This window comes from Notolabrus celidotus, chromosome 6 (assembly GCF_009762535.1).
Source record: "Notolabrus celidotus isolate fNotCel1 chromosome 6, fNotCel1.pri, whole genome shotgun sequence".
NCBI classification, from domain to species: Eukaryota; Metazoa; Chordata; class Actinopteri; order Labriformes; family Labridae; genus Notolabrus; species Notolabrus celidotus.
The window spans coordinates 10349648-10370206 of NC_048277.1; the positions used below are offsets into that span (position 1 = coordinate 10349648).

Below are 20559 nucleotides of genomic sequence, written 5' to 3' on the forward strand. Positions count from 1 at the left end.
AAAGACCATTTTCCACTTCATCTGGGGAGGACAACACGAGAAATTGAAAAGAGACATCATGTACAAACCCATGTTAAAAGGAGGAAAAGCAGTCCCAGAGATTGAAGGGAAGCTAAAAGCCATGTTTTTGACCCCCATACTGAAAGCCTGTCTCAGTACCATTGAGGGCCCTACTTTGAACCATTTGCAAAATTTTGGGTTAGGCGTTAAGTGCTAGCAACTTGGGGCAAAAGACAACTTTTAAGTGTACCATTTGCAGAAAGTTTTCTGACCGTGTACAGGAAGGTAATTCAAAGTTTAACACAAAGCCTTGCAGTGATCCCACCAGGAAAAATGTCTAGAGCAAACATTGAGAAACTTTTGTCTCCACAGTGATCCAGACTGACTCCTGTGGGCAGACTCGTAGAGGAAAAATGTAAGAGAGTTTGGGCTAATGTCAACAACAGCATGTTAATCAACACACACAAAGACTTAGCCTGGCAAATTGCCCATCAATGTCTGCCTACCAGAGCCTTCCTTGAAAAGAGAAACTGCACTCATAGTTCTAGGTGCCCTAAGCCGCCCTTCGGTGATGACAAATCTGTTCTCCAATTGTTTTGGCATTGTCCCTTTGCAAAAGAAATATGGTCACTGATGATGTCAGATGATTTTTAGATACAATAACAGACTGATCCAAATTGTTAAACGTAATCAAATCTAATTATCAGGGTAATTAGACAAGATAACGTCCTCTTACGAGGTGGTGCCCTAATCATACAAGGAAAATGTATATGAAATGTTTATTTCATATTTGATACATTTTTAAATGTTTAAATATTTTGATATCTGACAATACACTACAAGATTGTCATGAAGAATATCCTGAAAATTTTCAAAGACTATATTCTAAAAGACAAATCATGTACAGAAGACAAACAAAAACTGCAATTGTGGAAAATCCCTAGCAATTTTAAAATACCACAATAGACCAAAGGTTTTATGCGCTGATGTATTCCACATGCTAAGGGATGAGGATGGGGTCAAGACTGGGAACAGAAAGTTTTACGTGCAGCTCAGAAGAGATGAATGATCAGGCCAACTAAGGCACCTGCCATCAATCATCCAATCAGGCTCAATTAGAGGACATGTATTTTTACCAGGGTCAGCCAAAGACATGCAGGAAGTGTGGCTTGATGACACACCTGGCGGCAAATTGCGAAACACTTCACTGCAAGAACTGCAAGGGTAATGACCACAACACCAAAGACTGCCCACAACCTATGAGATGCAACCTCTGTGGCTCGTCCTCTCATACTTTCCGAACATGCCCAGAATCTTATGACAACCGCACCCGTCAAACCATCCCCGAACCTCAAGAAGAGGGACCAAGAGGGTCAGAGACGGTATCACATCACGAATCACCAGAACAACATAATCAGGAAAGGCCCATACAAAACCAACTAGTCATGGATCCCGGAGAAACCGACACCATTCAAAAAGACTGGAGCGATGTCTCAACTGTGACACCAGATCCAGACCTACCCATCCCATCAAAATCAATCCTGAGCTATCAAACACCCTTGGCTGAGGAGAACGTGGGGGAAAACAAAGACCAAGAAAGCCAGACTGCAGGCATGCCACCGAAAGACATCTACCAACGTGGTTTCAGCCAAAGCCTGCAGGGACCTCCTGTTGGAGGACATACCATCCCTTTCGGGTAATTCAACTCCAGACCTGTTTACCGAGGAACCCCAGCCAGCAGCCAGCGAAAGGCCCCACCATCCATAACCTCCCACAACCAGTGTCTCCCAGAATCCACATCATCCCGCAAAAGACCTCAAGAGACATCCACTGAATCCTCAGGTCTTAGTCCGGATGGAGAGGACTGGCCAACTCCTCGCACAAACTCTTCCCCCTTTCTAGACTCTGAGTGTTTAAATGTATTCTCCGAAATAACTCAAATGAGGGATGAAGGAGAGGAAAAGGGAAAGGTTTCCCCTCAGACTTGGAAAAGCCAGAAGAAGAAAAAGAAAAAAGGTGAAATCACCTCAAAATGACTGAATTGTAGTAAATGTAAACAAACATAACAGTTAATGCAAACCCTCAATATTGTCACCATAACCACGAGAGGTCTGAATGTCCCAATTAAATGCCAGTCTGTTTTTGATATGTTGAAAAATGGTGGTGGAGACATTTTTCTGTTGCAGGAATGCTCTCTCCCCTTTATGGAAAATTACAAAAAATTCAAAGTTAGATGGAAAGATGGGGAATCTTTCTGGTCAGGTGACAATCTAAGTAGAGCTTCAGGGGTAGCAACTCTGTTTAATAGGAATGCGTTTAACATTCAGAGGTGGAAAGGGTTATAGATGGCAGGTTATTGGTTGTTGATATTGATACGAACAGAACCAAATGAGAGTCATCAATGTTTACTGCCTAAATGAATTGCAAGAAAGAATTTAAATGTTACACTTGCTTCAATCTTTGCTATGTTGTGGAAGGAAGTCATAATTGGGGGAGATTTCAATTGTATTATAGATAAGGGAGATAGAATCTCAACCTCTGGCACTGCCACAAAGCTTGACTCAAGCTCGCAAATATTAAAAAGCTTTATTAAAGACTGTTGTCACAGTTCCTCCTCTGTGTGCCTATGTGTTTTTGTTTTTCCCTCCCCCTCCTGCTCTGTCTCCTTCACTCTCTGCTCACCTGCACTGGATCTGCAATCACACTCCTGCCAGCCATCATCCAATCACCACAGCCTACAAGAACCCTGCACCAACATCCATTTCCTGCTGGATCGTTATGCCTATATGGTAGCCAAGTCCAGCTCTCAAGAAAACCTGTTGCTAAACTTTTTGCTATTTTTCGTCATCACCTTGTTCCCACCTGACACCTGGGTTTTTTGTCTCCAGGACCCTTCAGCTACAAGCTCTGCCACTGTCTTAACTCTCCTGCCTGTTGACCACCGTCTGGATCCCTCTGCACCCCAGGACCCCCACCAGCTATCCCCTCACCCTGCACTTCAACAATAAACTTTGGGAAAGAAAAGTCTTTGTCTGCTTTTTGGGTTCTGCCATAAATACGTGACAATTGTAACCTAACAGATGTTTTTAAATCCTGTAATCCAAAAGAACCAGGTTACACCTGGACGAACGACATAACAATGTCTCGCATCCACTTTCTCCTCACAACAAGTTGTGTAGGGCTGATTTGTTGTGTTATTGATCCTGTACCTTTTTCAGATCACAACCAATAGAAATGCTCCCTGAAGTTTCCTTTAGCCTCTCATTTTGGTCAAGGTCCGTGGAAATTAAACACGAGCCTGCTGAGCAATCCAGGGATAGTTGCAAAATACAAAAACAAATTGGAACAATGGCTTACCTTGCGGCCCCTCTTCGATACCATGGGGGAATGGTGGGAAAATATAAAATACCGAACACATTTTTTTTACCTTTTTGAAGGAAGGAAATTGGCACGGAAAATACGTGACAGAAAAAATAGGATGCAGGCCAAACTACAGCGTTACTACAACCTACTCAACTTTGGGTTTCAGGTAGGAGAAGATATAACAAAGTAAAAAAAAAAAAGATATGATAAAGTCAGTTAATGAAAATAGTAAAGGGGTCCTTGCAAGAAGTAGAGAAAAACCCTTGAAAGAAAATGAGAAATGTACACAGTATTTTTTCAGAAAATTGGTCAAAACAAGACAAATTATTGACTGTTTAAAAGATGAAAAGGGGAATGAATTAAAGGAACCTGAAGACATTCTCAATGAGATCCACGTCTTTTATAGTAAACTTTATGGAGAAAAACAAATTTGTGAGGAGCATAAAAAGGTGTTTCTTTACAAACTGAAACAGATAAAGAATCTTTAGAAGAAGAATTAACAATCTTTGACATAACTAAAGCCATGCTAAGAATGCAAAATAACCAAACTCCTGGTTTAGATGGGCTCTCAAAAGAGTATTATGCAATGGTTTGGGAAGAACTTAAAAAAACCTTTATTAGGAGTGTACAGAGAGTCCCTGGCAAAAGGTGTCCTCAATGCGCAGAGGTGCAGTATCACTCCTGTTCAAGAAAGGACAAAGAAACAAATTAAAGAATTGGCGACCCGTCACACTGCTAGGAGTTGATGTCAAAATATTGTCAAAGGCCCTCTTTTTTCCATTACAACCCCTAATTGGGTAAATAATCAATATGGAACAGACATGCGGAGTGTTAGGCCGTTGCATGACGGACTACCTAGCCTTAGTTTGAGATTCATTCCTTTATTGTCAAGATCAAAATCTCCCTCTCGGTATCTTGGGAGTGGATTTTGAGAAAGCTTTTGACAGCATTAGTCACAAATATTTAAAATCTGTTCTTGCTCAGTTTAACTTTGGCCACATTTTCCAGAGTTGGGTGAATTTGTTGTACACTGATTGTGATAGTGTGGTTATTGTTAATGGGAAAACCACAAACCCCTTTGACATATCATCAGGAGTGAGACAAGGTTGTGCCCTTTCACCCTCTCTTTTTGTATTAGCCCTTGAACCATTAGCGTGTGCTATTCGTCAGAATAACAGGACAAAAGGACTCATCATTCCAGGAAGTGATGGCAAAGAGGCAAAGTTGAGCCTCTACATGGATGATATCACCTTACTGCTTACAGATAACAGGTCCATAAATGAAACCTTAATGTTATGTGGAAACTTTACCTCTGCCTCAGGCCCCAAGGTGAATAGGGATAAGACTGAAATCCTCTATCTGAACTGGAGGGAGAATATTGAACAGTAGGGAGTGTCTCAAAGAAAAGATACCATCAAAGTGTTGGGAGTACATGTAGGAACAGACATGGTTGTTTCCAACTGGGAATCAAAACTTGCAAAAGTACAAGGAAAACTAATGCAATGGAACAACAGAGAATTATCTCTTTCTGGCAAGATTTTGGTTGAGCAGAGGTAATATCGTCACCGACACATTTATCAAACACCCTCCTAGCCCCCTATAAAATCATGGCATCATTGAGGAAAACCCTTTTCCAGTTCATCTCGGGAAGGAACATAAAAAATTAAAAAGGAAAATTATGTACAAACCGATAGAGAAGAGAGGAAAAGCGGTACCAGAGCTTGAAGCAAAACTGAAGGCCTTGTTTGTAACACCCATTTTGAAAGTGTGTCTGAGTAGCAACTTGGATTCTGTATGGGGCTACTTTGCAAGATTTTGGGTTGGCAGAAAAGTGTTAGCAACATGGGGTAGACGATCCAGACAGAATGTTCCACATTCCGATAACTGCCCAGATATCTATGCAAATATAACAACAAATGTAATGAAGGCCATGTCAGGAATCCCACAAGACAGAATAACAAGAGCAGCAGTAGAGTCAGCCCTGCTACCGCATCTCTCAAGGATGACTCCAGCTGGCATTTTGACAGAGAAGCAATGTCAACTGGCATGGACCAATGTAAACTGTAAAATATTGACAAATAACCAGAAAGATCTAGCATGGCAAATCGCTCACCAGTGCCTGCCCACAGCTGCTTTCTTAGAAAGAAGGAATTGCTCAAGAAGTGTATGCCCCAGACAACACCTGTTTCGGTTCTGTCCCTTTGCAAGAAACATATGGGCTCTGGTTGACCAGTGGTTGAAAGACCTGTATAGACACCCATTAAACTATGAAGATATAGCATTTGGGCAGTTAGGAGGTACATCTTCAGCTAACACAGACAGGTGGTGGGTATTGGTAAATCGTGTAAAGGGCAGTCTCTGGAAAGCAAGAAATATCCTGGTGTTCAAGAAGTACCAGGTTCCTCCTAAAACAGTATTGAGGAGTATAATGTACATGATTCAAGACTACATACAAAAAGACAAAAGCAGTGAAGACATTAGAGAAAAGGTGAAAAGATGGAGTTCCAAATGCCAACGATTTGGTGTTTTGCAACTGATGAGTGTTCATTGTGTTTTATGGTTTCATCCGTCTTGTACTCTTCTGACTGTAATGTCAAAATACAATGTGAGCACTGGTTGTAATCTATGTAAATATTGTAAAGTGACTGTAAATAACAACTGAAATGTATATAACTCTGAAAAGAAATAATAAAAACTCTGATAATTAAAAATCAAATTGGTTCACGTCATTGTTGTAGAGTTCAGGCGTCCACCATGACCTCCTCTGTTAGAAGACAAAATGCTGTTCGATTTGAGCTAGAAGACGACTTGGAGATGGACCAATGTTATCGCCCTACTGGTTTCTACGATAACTGGTTTCTGTGATCCAGCTGTGTTGTATTTACTTAGGCAGACGCTGTGCTCCGCTCCAAACACAAAATTCGCCACAAATTCGCAAACATATTAACAGTAGTTTTCGGGTCTCGTCCCACATGTATTGCGTCAAAAATGGTTGGATCAGTGAGCAGTGCCTCATATCTACCGACGAAAGTCATTAAATGGGTAAAAATAAAGTATTTGCAAACACGGGTCGAGTTGGATTCAACCCTAGGGGAGCAAAAGGAGAGCTATTTGAAAGACCGCATCCATACCCGTGAGCCACTGAGCTCACAGAAATGAATGAATTTTGACAGCTATTGGTCAACACATCATCATCCAGGTTACAGCCAGGGAACATTTTGGTTTGTGTTTGTCTGAAACAACTGGTTTCCTTGAGCTCATATCAGGAAATACTGGACCATGTTTAACAAAAGTTTTCTATAAACTACGGCCTCATTAACCACTTCACTGCAGCCCACTAACACACTTTACTTTGTGACAGGTAAGTACTTTCCAACGGTGACGATCTAACCCACAGAACTTGGTTAAAATCACACTTTTTAGCGGTTTACGTGGAGCCGTGGGAACAAGATGCAGGTGTTATTTGCAAGTCGTACAATTGTCTCATTCATAGTCAATATTGCGGTGAGAATAATTTAACTAAAGGAATCAGTAGACTATATCACAGTCACGTACATAAGTATGTGTAAAGAGCAACATAAAGACGGACTCGATCTCATGCGAATACAATTCACATGCCAAAAAGGCACTGCGGCCACAACATAACCACTACGCCGCAGACTCCAGTGAATGAAGGGTCTCCTGTCATTCATTCTTTACACACATAAGCGTCAGGTAACATTTTGGTTTGTGCTCACCTAAAACAACTGGTTACCCTGTGCCTTCGTGAGGAAATTTCCTCAATACATTTTGCAAAGGGTTTTCTTGAAAACGCTGCTGTGTCAGTCGCTGCACTTCAGCTCTAAACATTTTCGCAACGGCAATAAGTGACAAAATACATCAGGTAGGGCTATTTCATGTGTTTAATAGCGATTAAAATACAAACTCTTATCGCGGAGCAATGGTAACACTCTAATAGTGATGTGATGCCATTGCAGGGTGTGAAAAGCATCACCGGAGACGAACAGAAACCTTTTAGTGGACCTTATTCTTTTAGACCCTAGGCTACATTCAAATAGTGTCAAAGTCATGTCAGAGCTCTTATGCAAACACACCATATATTTTTGTTTTGATCTCTCAGTACATTTGTAATAAAGTCCAGAACAATGTTGGATTTAGATGCACAAGACTTCTAACTTAAATGACAGCTTCTCCCAATATTGTCTAATGGTGCCTTCACATCAAACGTGAATAGAATCATTCGCGCGAATGAAGTTCATGTTAAGTCAATGCAGAGGCACGAGAAGAGGTCTGGCGGCATGTCTCGCGCGTATTCGGCGGCATGTATCGCGCGTATTCGGCGACGCGAATGGTGGGCATCATTCGCGCGAACGATTCGCAAGAGTTGAAATATCTGAACTCAAGCGAATGAATCGCGGCGCGATAGCCAATCGGCGTGCAGATCCCCCGGTACGTGTGTTGTGTGACGTATGGACCAGCGGAGATTCCCTCATCTGGAATATATGGGACACTTTGATTCTATCACCGTGCAGCTTCCCCAAACTCTGTGACTATACCTGTTCTTATGGGATGAGGAATAAACAGGAGCTCACTGTGAGGACAGAGAGGGAGGAGGATTATGTGGTGAGTTGTGAAAACTTTATCTGTCAGCTATTGGTTGTAGTAGGGAGTTATCTCTGCCCACTTTAGTATAACCGGCTTCCCCATTCAATGTCCGCGATCTCAACCTTGTTACTGCAGTCAAGCCAGCCTCCACTTCAGAAACGAAAGTCATGCCAGCCTCCACTGTCTTCTGTTTGATGACAACAGACAGCTGTGGCGTGGGAGCCCCCCTCCCTCTCGCGTATATTCGCGTCTTGGCACTCGTTTACACGAGTAAATACAAAACATTCTCGCGTCCATATTTGCGCGAATAGCACAATCGTTTGTGTTTGGTGTGAACGCACCATAAGTATACAGTATTAAAACCCATCACTACCCATGGATTAACAAGCATGGTCTTGAAGAAAAGAAAATGCATTTCATTTAAATTAGATTGTCATATAGGCCTGAAAGAAGATTGTCATATAGGCCTGAAAGAAACTTTACAAAAATGTCATTCAGTAAATCAATCTTTATTGATATAATGCCACATCACAAGAAACTCAGGTCTAGACCATATTCTATTATTAACAAAGATCCAACACCAAGACAGGATAATATCCAGTCCCCTCTTATTGACAGGACTGGATCTCACCCCACCTTAATCCACCATGAGCATTGCACCTCGCAGTATTTAGCTAGTTGCTGTGGCGAGGACAAACTTCCTTTAACAAGCAGAAACCTCCAACAGAACCAGACTCATGTTAGACAGACATCTGCTGAGACTGAGTTGGGGTTGGAAAGAGGGATAGAGGACAATAAGAGAGAGAGAGAGAGAGAGAGAGAGAGCAATGATATTGATGAGACAGATAAGGCCTTCAATGAGTCTGTCTCAGTGATCGCCCATCAGGAAGCCCAGGAAAGGGGAATAGATCACCTCTTCCATACTTGTTGGGCAGGAAATGGCACAAAATTAGCAAAACATCACATTAATAAGCACAAAAAAAGGCAGTCCAAGAGATAATATAAAATTAAGTGAAAGCAAACTTTGGAAGAGTCGTTTGATGAGGCAGCTTCTGAGTCAAAGTATTAAAAATTAAGTAGCAATTTCAAAAATTCAAATAGTAAATGAACAATGAATGTATGTGGCTGTTGAGAGATACAGTCCCTTTTACAGTGTACATGCTGGACAGCAGTAGTTTCGGTCCAATGGAGGCCTTCCAACACAAATTAAATGGAACCAAAGACCGCAAGCTGTACACTGGATCTGAGAATATTAGTGATAGATTAGGATTTAGTTACATGAGAAACACACACTAGCATAGAAAACTGTCCATTCTTACCCAATCATCACGGCCATCTTTGTTTCTTGCTGGACTTTGGTAGGTATTCCCGCAGGCTCTGCACAGTTCTGACAAATTTTCTAACACATCATATGCTTAAATTAATCCCAAGTTGACCGTATATAGGTCATGAGTATGATACACCGAAAGCAAAAATCCAAAACACAAACCTGACTGTGACCAGTTGGCAAGCTATTTCCCATCTCAACTGTGTCACAGCAGCTTAATCAGTCTTGAAATCTAACACTTCACCAGTTAGGAGACACTCTGCAAACTTCACAGGGCAGGGTTTAATTAGTAACATTAAGTAGCTTTCTTAGGTAAACACTGAATTGCACTCATACCTTGCACACAAATACTCCACAAGATGTTGCGTCCTGCTGACGTGGATGGTTAATTGTGTCACAAGTCCATCTAGAGATGTGTATGTTTTTTTGCCTCATGAAAGCTCTGTGCAAGCAAAACAAAAAAAGTATTTGTTACAGACGGCACTCAATGATTTTAACTCAGCTGATGTATTGTACATCTTACCGTGTTACATCCCTGCATTTGATTATGTGGTCAGGTGTTTCTCCTAGAGCAGGGGTGTCAAACTCAAATACACAGAGGGCCAAAATAAAAAAATCGGTGCAAGTCAAGGGCCGGACTGGTTTAATGTTTATTGCAAAACTTATTGAAATGAACTTATTGCACATATTGAACATTGAATTAGCAAAGCTTAAGTTATTGCTATAAACATTTAAAAAATAAAAAAATATGTTGCATTCATTTCTTATTGCTCAATCTGCAACTTATCTAATGAATGAGCTTTACTAATTTCTTATGAAAATATTTTTCTACAGGCCAACAACATTAGCAAAAAAAAATTCTGCAAAGAAAAACCAACAATGCCCTGTGGTAGCAAGAAAAAGTGCAAAAAGGAAACATATTTCAGCTCAGTCAGCTGCTCTGTGATGCACACTAGTCTAAGCCAGATACTCAGCATCTCATCTTGGATGCAAGTTCATCAATGTTTGGGGTCAGGCTCTGAGCTGAGGAAATCCTCTGGATTGAGTGAAGGTGTTCATCAGTAAGACGACTCCTGTGAGATGTTTTGTTTCTGTGTGAACAGTTGTTCACACAGGTAGTTCGGCAGCACGGAAAATGGCTCAAGTTTTCTTGCAGCATCTGCGTGTCCCACAGGCGCAGCTTGGTTTTAAAAGCCTTCACTGCAGCGTACAATACATGTCTGTGGTCACACGGCCCCGCCCCTGAAGCTGCAGGATGAGCGTGTTGAGATGGCTCGTGATGTCACACAGAAACGCTTCTTCACACAGAAACTTTGTATCACAGAGCTCTGTAGTGTCTTTCCCTTTGCTCTCCATGAACTGACAGATCTCCTCACACAACTCGAAACACCTTTACAGCACTTTTCCCTGGCTTAGCCATCGCACCTCTGTGTGATGGGGCAAGTCACCATATTCTGAACCCAACTCCTCCAGAAAAGACTTGAACTGGCGCTGATTTAAACATGTGGCTCTTATAAAGTAAACTGCTCGTGTTATGGTGCTCATCACATGTTCCATTTTCAAGGCTTTGCCACACAGTGATTCCTGATGTATGATGCAGTGATAAACTGTCAGCTCACCTGCGCTGTTTTCCTCCCACATCTTCTCCCCGATCCTGCCCACTAATCCACTCTTTTGCCTGCACTTTGCAGCCGCTCAATCCGTCGTCAGTCCCACACGTTTATCCAAAGGCAGCCTCATTTCATTTACAGATCTGGATACCTCTTCAAAGAGATCTTTCCCCGTAGTTGTGCCATGCATTGATTGATCTTAATCCCAAAAGTTCCTCTGTTACGCACATGCATATACTCTGCCTCCCACCGGCCTTGAACCCCCCTGTTTTCAAAGTCCACCTTTCGTTTAGCCATTTTTGGGGGGAGAGGGATAGCTGGAAGTTGACTGCAGGTGACTAGCTTCATAAGGCTGATGATGAGCGGAGTCGGGTAACGGCTCTCGCGTGCGGGCCCTCGATTGACATGCAGTGCATTGTGGGACTTGTAGTTTTAGTGGTGCGTGCAAAATACCGTCGGGCCAGCTCTATAAATAATTTGATATCATCTCGCGGGCCAAAGATAATGCCACCGCGGGCCGGATTTGGCCCGCGGGCCTTGAGTTTGACACATATGTCCTAGAGGGTCTATGTAAAGTGCACGCTTCTCCTTTGGATAAAGGACCTGCATAAGACGTGTAATGTGTCAATAGAAATTTTGAATTAGTGTCCAATGTCTGTTGTCACACACAGGGCCTAAGAGGACATCGTAGGCCATTGGGTCAACCTGAAACAAAAATATCCTTAATATAAACTTGTATGCATTTTAAATATGTCTGAACGGATTTTCTAAAAGGTTACCTTCTTTAATCCACGGCATGGTCCATGCACAGAGCAGTCATTGGAAAGGAGTCGACAAGATAAAACCTTTTCAAACGTCCCTGTTGTAACTTCCGAATGATGACATGAAAAGATAATATTGAGAAGATAATTTTTCCCATATCAAATAAAGATGAAAATATGAATGAAAACACTATGCATGCATTTACCTCACTCTCTAGTTCCCTTCCAGGTGCCAGATTTTGCAGGTCTCTGGCAAAAAGTTTGTATGGTCCTACTTTGCTCCATAGCACACCTTGCCGTTTGCCAGACCAGATGTCAGCTATTACTGTGAATTAGAATCAAGAGTGAAACAGATACTCACATTCTTCAGGGATGTTTGAAAATATGGTCCTGGAGGAAGCAGTGTTCTCGGACATGGGGTCCAATTGTGGACGTGGGGTCTCACTGAGGCACTGGGGTACCATGGAGGAGTGTTGACTGAGTGAGTCATTGGGGCTCTTGATAGGAGACTGCATACTTATGGTCTCACTGAGGCTCTGAGGTACTGCAGGGGACAAACAAGAGCTGGTCTGCTGTGCCTGAGGAATCAGTGAGGAAAGTGCAATCCATTTTGAAGGGATTCGAGGCTGTGGTTCCACGTATCTTTTTAGATGATCAATGTTAATTTTCTCAATGGTTCTGCCTTTAGACTGAAGTAGATCAGCACTTCTCCTCTCAATGTTTACTATAGCGAAAGCTCCCAGTAAATCTGCTTCCATTTTCCCTCCTTTCCTTTGCTCTTGGTGAATGTTTTTTCAGAGAACTCTGTCAACCACTGTAAAGTTGTCATCTTCCCCCTTTTGAAATCTTTCTCTTCCGCACCCTCTCTTGTGCATCTAAAATGTTGGCCTCTACTTGAGCGTGGATATCTTTGAGTTGTGAGGCTCGGAAGTCCTCATTTTGAGTCAGAGCACTTATGTGTTCGACACTGATCTGCAACGTAAAGTAGATATATAAACACAAATAAACATGATAGACATAAAAAATATAAATAAGAAAAATAGGAGATAAAATATTTAAAAATTAAGGATGTCCCGATCCGATCACGTGATCGCAATCGGATATCAGCTCTCGACCAGATATGTGCAATGTGGGCTTCCTTCCGTACATCAGGAAGTAAGGGGAATATTTTGTTGTGATCTGTTTTTTTGTCCGGAGTCCAAATGCAGTTGGTTTGAGCGGTCCCAGTCACTTGGGTGGTTCTGCACCATCTTTCTCAAAGCCCTGAAATCGAAGGAAGAGTCTCTCATTCTCTGTGTTTACATGTGATAGACCCATGGAGAAAGTGGGAAGTGCATTTTTACCCTTGAGTGGTTCCATTAAGTTTTTCAACCAGGCCATTTGTCTGTGGATGGTATGGCGCACAAAGACTTCTTTCAATGCCAAAGTCTTTCACAAAGGTACCGGTTGATCTAGAACATATGACGGATAAAGTTATGAAAATAAATAAAATATATATATGGTATAGTATTTAAAAGTAGTTTTTTTTTTAGTACCCCCCTAGACTTACTTTGTTGACAAATTCTTTGCCTTTGCACTCCGGCTGTGCTGACCCCTGCGAATGGGGTTGGGCTGCAGAGAAGTGCAATTATACCTGGACGTGATTGGATGAAAGTCTACAGATGCAAAGAGTATTGCAGAGCAAGATCATTGATGCCCAATTGTGAGAATGAATGGTAATTAGGAAAATAAACGCCTGGGGGAGTTGATGATTCCAGTGGTGAAACTGGAGTATGACAGGGTCAGTGGGTTATAGATGTGTTTATGAATAAATGTGGTCACACCAAGCACAATTCTAACATTGTATGTCATAATGACTGCTTCACTTTTGTAATCTAATTTTATTTTTTGTTTGCAGGAGACTACAATGCAACTCGTCACCACTGGAGGCAAATTGGCAATTGCAGGTCATCAACAAAATTGTTTTATGGGGTTCGTCAGTGGTCAGCCCTTTGCTTTTTACAATTTACATGCTTCTCCTCAGTTAATCCGTAGTCACAATATCAATTTCCATTTTTATGCAGACACACCATTCTCAGATTCCAAACCTTTCTCATATGTTTATATTTACACTCTGTAAAGCACTTTGTAACCCTGTTTTGTAAAAGGTGCTATATTTAAATAATAATAATAATACTATGTTATTATTGTTGTTATCATCATTATTATTATTATTATTATTATTATTATTATCATCATCATTATTATTATTATCATTATAATTATAATATTTATGGGAGGCAGAGACTGAATTTGATGAATTTTTACATCTCTTTCTTAGTACATATATATTATTCATATATATATACATATATTCATATATATCTTAGTACAAATAATACATAATTATTTAATCATTTGTGCTTTTATTTATTCATTTAATTTAAATTCCACTTTAAACAGTGTCAGTGTGTTATATATGCTGTATGTGTGTGTGTGTGTGTGTGCGCGCGCGTGCGCGCGCGTGTGCTTGTATATAAATTCTATATGTGTATATACTATTATGTATTGTTTTACTTGTACTTTGCATTTGTACTTTTGTAATAAAAAAAATACCCTGAAGAGTATATCATTTGGTCAGATTATGTGAACATTAGACAATATACATAAAAAAAAAAGGAAACAGAAGTGCAAATAATCAATCAATCAATCAAGTTTACTTCTAAAGTGCCAAACCACACTGTAGTTAGAGACTCAACAATTACCATGAGCAAGCACTTGGCAACAGTGGCAAGAAAAAACTCCCTTTTAACCGGAAGAAATCTTGAACAGACCCTGGCTCTATGGTGGACGGCCGTCTGTCGGGGCCGGTTGGGTTGACAGGGACAGAGTCACAGTAATAGTCACAGAAATAATAGCAGTTAAGTTTCTAGTAGTTATTAACAAGCATTAGTTGGACATGAATAAGAGCAGAGAGATTCAAGATTGAAAGGTTTTTATTGTCAATTTTCACTATATATACGAGACATACAGGAAAAACAAGATGCTGTTTCTCTCTTCCAGCTTTTAAATATCTAAAATTTAAATATAAAATACAATAAAATATAATAAAATACAGTTTTATAAAAACAGCTTATGTACACAGTGCAGGTAGTGCAGTGACAGTTTAAAAATGGACAATGAAAATGAAAATAGATAATAGTGCAAATGATATTAAGGTGCAGACAGTATTCGAGATAAGTAAATAATTAAGTAAACGGTTAATGTGCAAAAAGCAGCTGAGGTAGAGTCCTTGTATGTAAGGGTGGGAGGTGTCACCAGCGATGCTGATGGCTCTGCTGGTGAGGCGGGTGTGGGAAATGTCTGTGAGGGGGGGGGTCTTTTGGCAGGAGGCAGTGCAGCCACCAAACCACACAGCGACGCAGCCAGTAGAACATAAGAACGTAAGAAGGTGCCTGACCATTAAGAGCTTTGTAAGTTAGAAGAAGCATTCTAAACTCTATTCCGGGTTTTACAGGCAGTGCAAATAAGCTAATATTGGAGAGATGTGATCTCTTTTCCTAGTATAAGTCAGAAGATAAGTATAAGTGCACATATCAATATGATATAAAAATAAACAATCTGTACAGTAGTGCAAATTCAATGGTTATACACAAGTGCAAATAGTGTAATGGGGATGGTTTAGAAGTGCAAATGTACAAAGACAACATTCAGTTCAGTTCAACCCAGTGGGGTGTCTGTGCGTGTGTCTCTGTGTGTCCATGTGTGGTTGGGGGGGGGGGGGGGGGGGGGGGGGGGGGGGGGAGGTCAAGAGTTTAACCCATCAACTGCAGCCATGAAGTCTTCGTAGCTGGTGTACACTCTGCCAGAAAGACCCTTTGAAGCCGACCTCATTGTTGTGGGGCAGAAAGTCTTTTTTTTATATTTCTTATGCCCCTGGGTCGGCTGGCCACAGAGAGTACACACAGGCAGATTGTGAACCCTCGACTGCTTTGATCCGACCACCAGGTCAGAGGGTTCGTTCACCTTCCGCTTGTACTGCGTAGCCCTCGCCCAGGTTGCAGTGGTGGGCAGAGAAGGCAGCACAGAGGGAGAAGGAGCAGCAGGCCCTGAAGATGACTGAGCTGCAGGCATGATGGGAGGAGCAGGAGGCTCAGCAGCGGCTGTGGAGGTTGAGGGTGTGGGCTCAGGTCTGGTGATGGTTGAAGGGGCTGCAGCTGTTTTCGCCGTGGGGAGTCGCACAGGTGGTGGTGGTGGTGGTGGTGGTGGAGTCTGCGTGATTGCCAGTGCTATGTCCGTCCTTCCCTTCAACACCTTGGTCCCTGCTGTGCTAGGTGTTGGCACATAAGTCATAACAGGGTAGTCTGGTGGAGGGAGGACAACTGGCTGGTTTGGGGCTGGAGGCAGCTCTGCAGCTGAGACAGAGGAAGTTTTTGTGATTAGCACTGGCTGTCTGGTGGAATGCAGATTCAGGAGTCTCTCTTGGCAACGGATGAAGTCTCGCACCGTCTTGATGTTAATTTTAGGCAGAGGGATGCCCGCCTTAGACAGGACGGGATCCTCCACCAAAATCCGGTGCTGGACCTTCTCGTACACCTTAAGGATTTTATTTTTTTCTGGACCACCTTGCGACCCCTGAGGTAAGTTCAACCACAGAAGCTTGACCAGCGTGTACATGAGCCTGTTGTCCTGGGGGCTGATGTCCTGTTGAGCTGGTGCGTACCGCTTTGCCATCTTAACCTTCTGCACCACAGCAGCATCAACAAGATCATCCCTCTTTGTCCTGCAGTAAAGAGTGTTCCCCCAGTGGGTTCTGTACAGCTGGTTGAACTTCGTGGCTGCTTGTCGTGCTCCTCCACGGCGTTCCACAGCTGCAGGATGTGGTTCCTCTTCTCCGTGGTCAGTGAAAGCTTGTCCTCTGCCTGGCCGATCTCCACCAGCGCCGAGCAGAAGTTTTCAAGCTTCCTGAAGCCGGGAAGAGGATTTGGACTGCAGGCATCCTCCTGTTAAATGAGCAATACAGCACGGTCACATTAGTACACTGACCTGCAACCGATGCATTGTATTTTATCAAAGCAAAGAGTGACTCACGAAGGCAGGAGGGTGAACGGTGGAGGTTTCCTCGCTGGTGAGCGTGATGTGGGTCAGGCTGGTGTCGAGGTCCTGGTCCGCAGGGGCCTCCGCATCACTCTCATACGCTTCGTCAGGCTGCCCGGGCTGAAGCACCTCCCCGTCCTCATCAGGCCCATCGTTGTCCCGAAGAGAGAAGGATTCACCGGTGCTCTGGCTGAACAGGTACTCCAATCCGAGCAACTCGTCCGATGCAACGTCAGCGGGGGCCCGGAAGTTCTCCTCCACGGTCTCTCCAAACAGCTGCTGACAGCGAGCGTTGAGGCGGTCAATCAGTGGCGCAGAGTAGGTCCTGTAGTGCCGTCCTTTGCCACCAAACACCGCACCTGAGCTCCTGTCAGAATTCCACCTGGCGATGCCACTAATCAGGTAAACCTGATAGGGCCTTGCAGCACAGTGGGGACCTGAGTAGAAAAGAGTCAAGTTTTAATGTGTCTGAGGAGCAATGTGGCCTGTGTGTTATTAGCCAGTTATGTTTTACTGTCATTTAAATGAAAAATACTTTAATCTCTGATCATGTGAAGCACTTTGAACTGTCTTGTGTCTAAATGGTGCTGCATGACTAACTCTGTGGGCTGCATGTAGTCTAACAAGATAAGATAAGATAAACCCCACATGGTTTAAATTGCAAAATGAAGTGCAGTGATTATAATGCACGCAGACCACATTTGTGTACCTGAAATCATGTTTGGGAGAAACCTGTGGAATCCTTCCAGGCTGTTGCTTCCACGCGGACCTTTGTAGTACGGCACGTCCACATTATTGATGTTAGTGCTCCGTGCCACCCTGTACATGCTCATGCCCGGTGGGTCCTGCATGCATTCCAGGTGTCGCTGCTGGCTGACCCACATCTCATCGATGGCCTCTGTAAATACATATAAACACAGTGTGTTATATTCACTTTTGATGCAACAATTTGTGTTGATGTAATAACTTTTTTGTTTGAGGTCTGTCGTACCAGGTGTTTTGAAGAGGCTCACGCCACTCTCGTCCAGCCCCGCCGGACCTTTCAGTTCCTCGATGGCCATATGGATGAGCTGGAAGGTTTCCTGAGCTCCGAGCGTGACCCTGCGCACGTGGTGTTTGAGCTGGTCCTTGGAAATGAAGAGCCGGACGACGTCTTCATCTGACACAGTGTTCAGTCTGGCTGTGTCCTTGGCTCTGACAGCCTTGATGAGCAGTTCCAGGTCCGAGCGGTTGTAGGCCAGCACTGCACCGGATAAAGCAGACTTGAAGGCTGCGTACTTGCAGTGAGACTCTGTGCGGATGGCTGCGTCAAACCGGTGGATCCAGTGAAAGATGTCCAAGCGCACAACCATCCCCTTGTCCACCCAAGACGGGAACAAAGTCTCCAAGGCTGTCGGGCCCTGTGCTCTGCAACACCCGTGGTCCACATACAGGATCTTGGGGATGGGTTGGTTGGCCAGCCGGAACCTCTCTACCACTCCCTGGCACATCGGTTGCAGCTTCTGCGTGGACTCCTCACAGGTCAGCACGAATGACACAATTTGGCTGTGCTCGTTCCCAATGCTGGTAAACCACTCAGCTGAGCCTCGGCCCTCCCCAGACAGCTTCTTCACCACCTGAAAGTTTGCAAAGAGCGACAACTTAGTACACTAATGTTTAATATTTTACCAGTGTGAACATTTAATTTCAAACTGAATAGTGATTATTAAAGCAGTATGTTTAGCGCCACACACTATCACAAGATGTTTTGATATACATACTTTCTTTGTTGAATCCATTTTCAGCACAGTGCCGAAAGTAGACAGGATCTGGCTCCTGTAGTCCTGCACGTTGCTCGCCTCTGCGAGCAGGAAGGCGTGACGCAGGAGCCGTGCTGTCGGAAGCTCTCTCTGCGGGGGTGGAGGCTGGAAGCTGTGGCCAAAGGCAGAGACGATCCCTCCAGGTTTCACCACGTTCATCAGGAGTGTGGTGTACAGGTCCTTACGCTGGAGATACTCCTCCACGTGATTCTCCTGAATCTGCCGCCACACCTTGACCATGGTGTTCCCCTCGGTCCGGTCTCTCATAAGGCGCACAACATTCCTATCCACACCACGCCTGTAAATTCAATAAATAGGTTAATTTAATTTAACTTGTTTTCTTTAATGCACGTGTGTGAAATGCTCAGTATCTTCATTGTACTCACTTGCTGGTGAGGATGGCAGGAAACACGTTTCGGTGAGCCTCGCTGAGCTGTGATAAAACAGCAGGATCCCACGCAAGCCACCGAGCCACCGTGCCGCCTTCTCCCTTTCTGGCTGCCTTTGTGCATGGTCATCAGCACAGGACCTCGGTCACAATCGTGTACCAGCCAGACACATCACAGATGTGACGTACCTAATTTACATAAAGACAAAGTAAATTTAAAATGTAATCTTCTGTGCCCTTATTATTTTATTATTATATATTGTATTATAATTATTTTAAATTCAAATACATTCATATTCAACTCTAAAGTAAAAGCTGAAGTGTATTTACCCGTGTGTGGTAGCCAGATTTGTAGAGGTGCACGTTGCGTCCACTACCCACACACTCTCCCCCTCTAGGACACTTCAGGGAGTACTTCCACACTCCAACAGGCCGCCACACAAAGACACGGCTCCGAAAGAAGGCCTGCAGTGACGGAAGACCCCCGCTGATGTAACCAGGAGATTCTGGTGGGTAAAACCACATGCGGTCTGATTTCATCACCCGTCGCCTCTTTATCTGTCCAGCAATGTCTTTAAAGTGCTGGACGGGTGTGAACAGCCCTCTTTCTGGATCCTCTTTGAGCCAAGTGATGTCGGCCGCTGGGATGCCATTGGTTTCTTCCCAGCTTCGTACCCAACCCTCTAGCTCAACCTGCAACAGAGATATCACAAAGAATTTCATTTAATCATGTATATGGTATAGTTTACAACTAAAATAATGTAAATATATGTAAACTTTATTTGTCACTAATTTTGTTTGCATAGTATGCAAATGTGACTTACAGAGGCTTCAGTTGGAGGAGGTAAATCAGCACTGCTTGTGGAAGGAGCATGGTCGCCGTGGGTCTCTGAGTGCTGATGCCGGGCAGCTTTGGACTTGGACTTTGAGTGAGGTCGGGTAGCAGAGGACTCTGGCTGGACAGCAGAGGACTCTGGCTGGACGGCAGAGGACTCCGGCTGGACTGCAGAGGACTCTAGGTGAGGCCGGACAGCAGAGGACTCTGGCTGGTGCTGGACAGCAGTGGGCTTCGGGTGAGGCCGGACAGCAGAGGACTCCAGGTGAGGCTGGACAGCAGAGGACTCTAGGTGAGGCCGGACAGCAGAGGACTCTGGCTGGTGCTGGACAGCAGAGGACTCCAGGTGAGGCCGGACAGCAGAGGGCTTCGGGTGAGGCCGGACAGCAGTGGACTCTGGCTGAGGCCGGACAGCAGAGGGCTTCGGGTGAGGCCGGACAGCAGAGGACTCCAGGTGAGGCCGGACAGCAGAGGGCTTCGGGTGAGGCCGGACAGCAGAGGACTCCAGGTGAGGCCGGACAGCAGTGGACTCTGGGTGAGACTGGACAGCAGTGGACTTTGCCTCCTTAGTCCTCTCTGCGGGCCGAGACTGACTCTGGAGCTGGTCTACAATTTTCAAAACACAGTGTGTTAGTATTATTATTTTTATTATTGTTTATCTTTTATAGTTTGATGTGTGTAAACTCTGTCTCTCTCTTACCCTCCACCGCCTGGCTTGCAGCAATCAGTTCAGAATCATCACCAGGCCACAAAGAAGCATCACATGTAGATGTGGCTGCGGCTGCCTGCAAACAA

The 20559-nt window shown here is 43.7% G+C and overlaps 2 protein-coding genes across 2 annotated transcripts in view; both read right to left on the minus strand.

Annotated features, from left to right (window-relative positions):
* Positions 1-16267: 16267 nt before the first annotated feature.
* LOC117813704 lies at positions 16268-19054 on the minus strand. The gene is made up of 6 exons (XM_034684701.1): positions 18928-19054; positions 18503-18839; positions 17734-18358; positions 17452-17640; positions 16737-17179; positions 16268-16648 (listed from the first exon to the last, which is right to left on the minus strand). Exons 2-6 carry the CDS (start codon positions 18806-18808, stop codon positions 16292-16294), a joined length of 1920 nt encoding a protein of 639 aa, XP_034540592.1. The 5' UTR covers positions 18809-18839; positions 18928-19054; the 3' UTR covers positions 16268-16291.
* LOC117813963 (outer membrane channel protein CpnT-like) overlaps positions 18972-20559 on the minus strand; it is a 2483-nt gene continuing 895 nt past the window's right edge. Inside the window, exons 3-6 of the mRNA XM_034685045.1 lie at positions 20465-20549; positions 19754-20370; positions 19260-19622; positions 18972-19118 (exon numbers count right to left, since the gene is read on the minus strand). Of these exons, the coding sequence (XP_034540936.1) occupies positions 19059-19118; positions 19260-19622; positions 19754-20370; positions 20465-20549 (1125 nt within the window). The 3' untranslated portion in view covers positions 18972-19058. The remainder of the gene's footprint in view (positions 19119-19259; positions 19623-19753; positions 20371-20464; positions 20550-20559) is intronic.

Bases quoted from the DNA above. Each gene is read 5' to 3' on its own strand.
- LOC117813704 (XM_034684701.1), bottom strand. From the start codon at position 18,808: ATGAGAGACCGGACCGAGGGGAACACCATGGTCAAGGTGTGGCGGCAG. The intron at 18,359-18,502 runs GTATGTATATCA...GCAAACTTTCAG, and splicing joins AAATGGATTCAACAAAGAAA to GTGGTGAAGAAGCTGTCTGG. The intron at 17,180-17,451 runs GTACACAAATGT...TTTTCTACTCAG, and splicing joins TCTCCCAAACATGATTTCAG to GTCCCCACTGTGCTGCAAGG.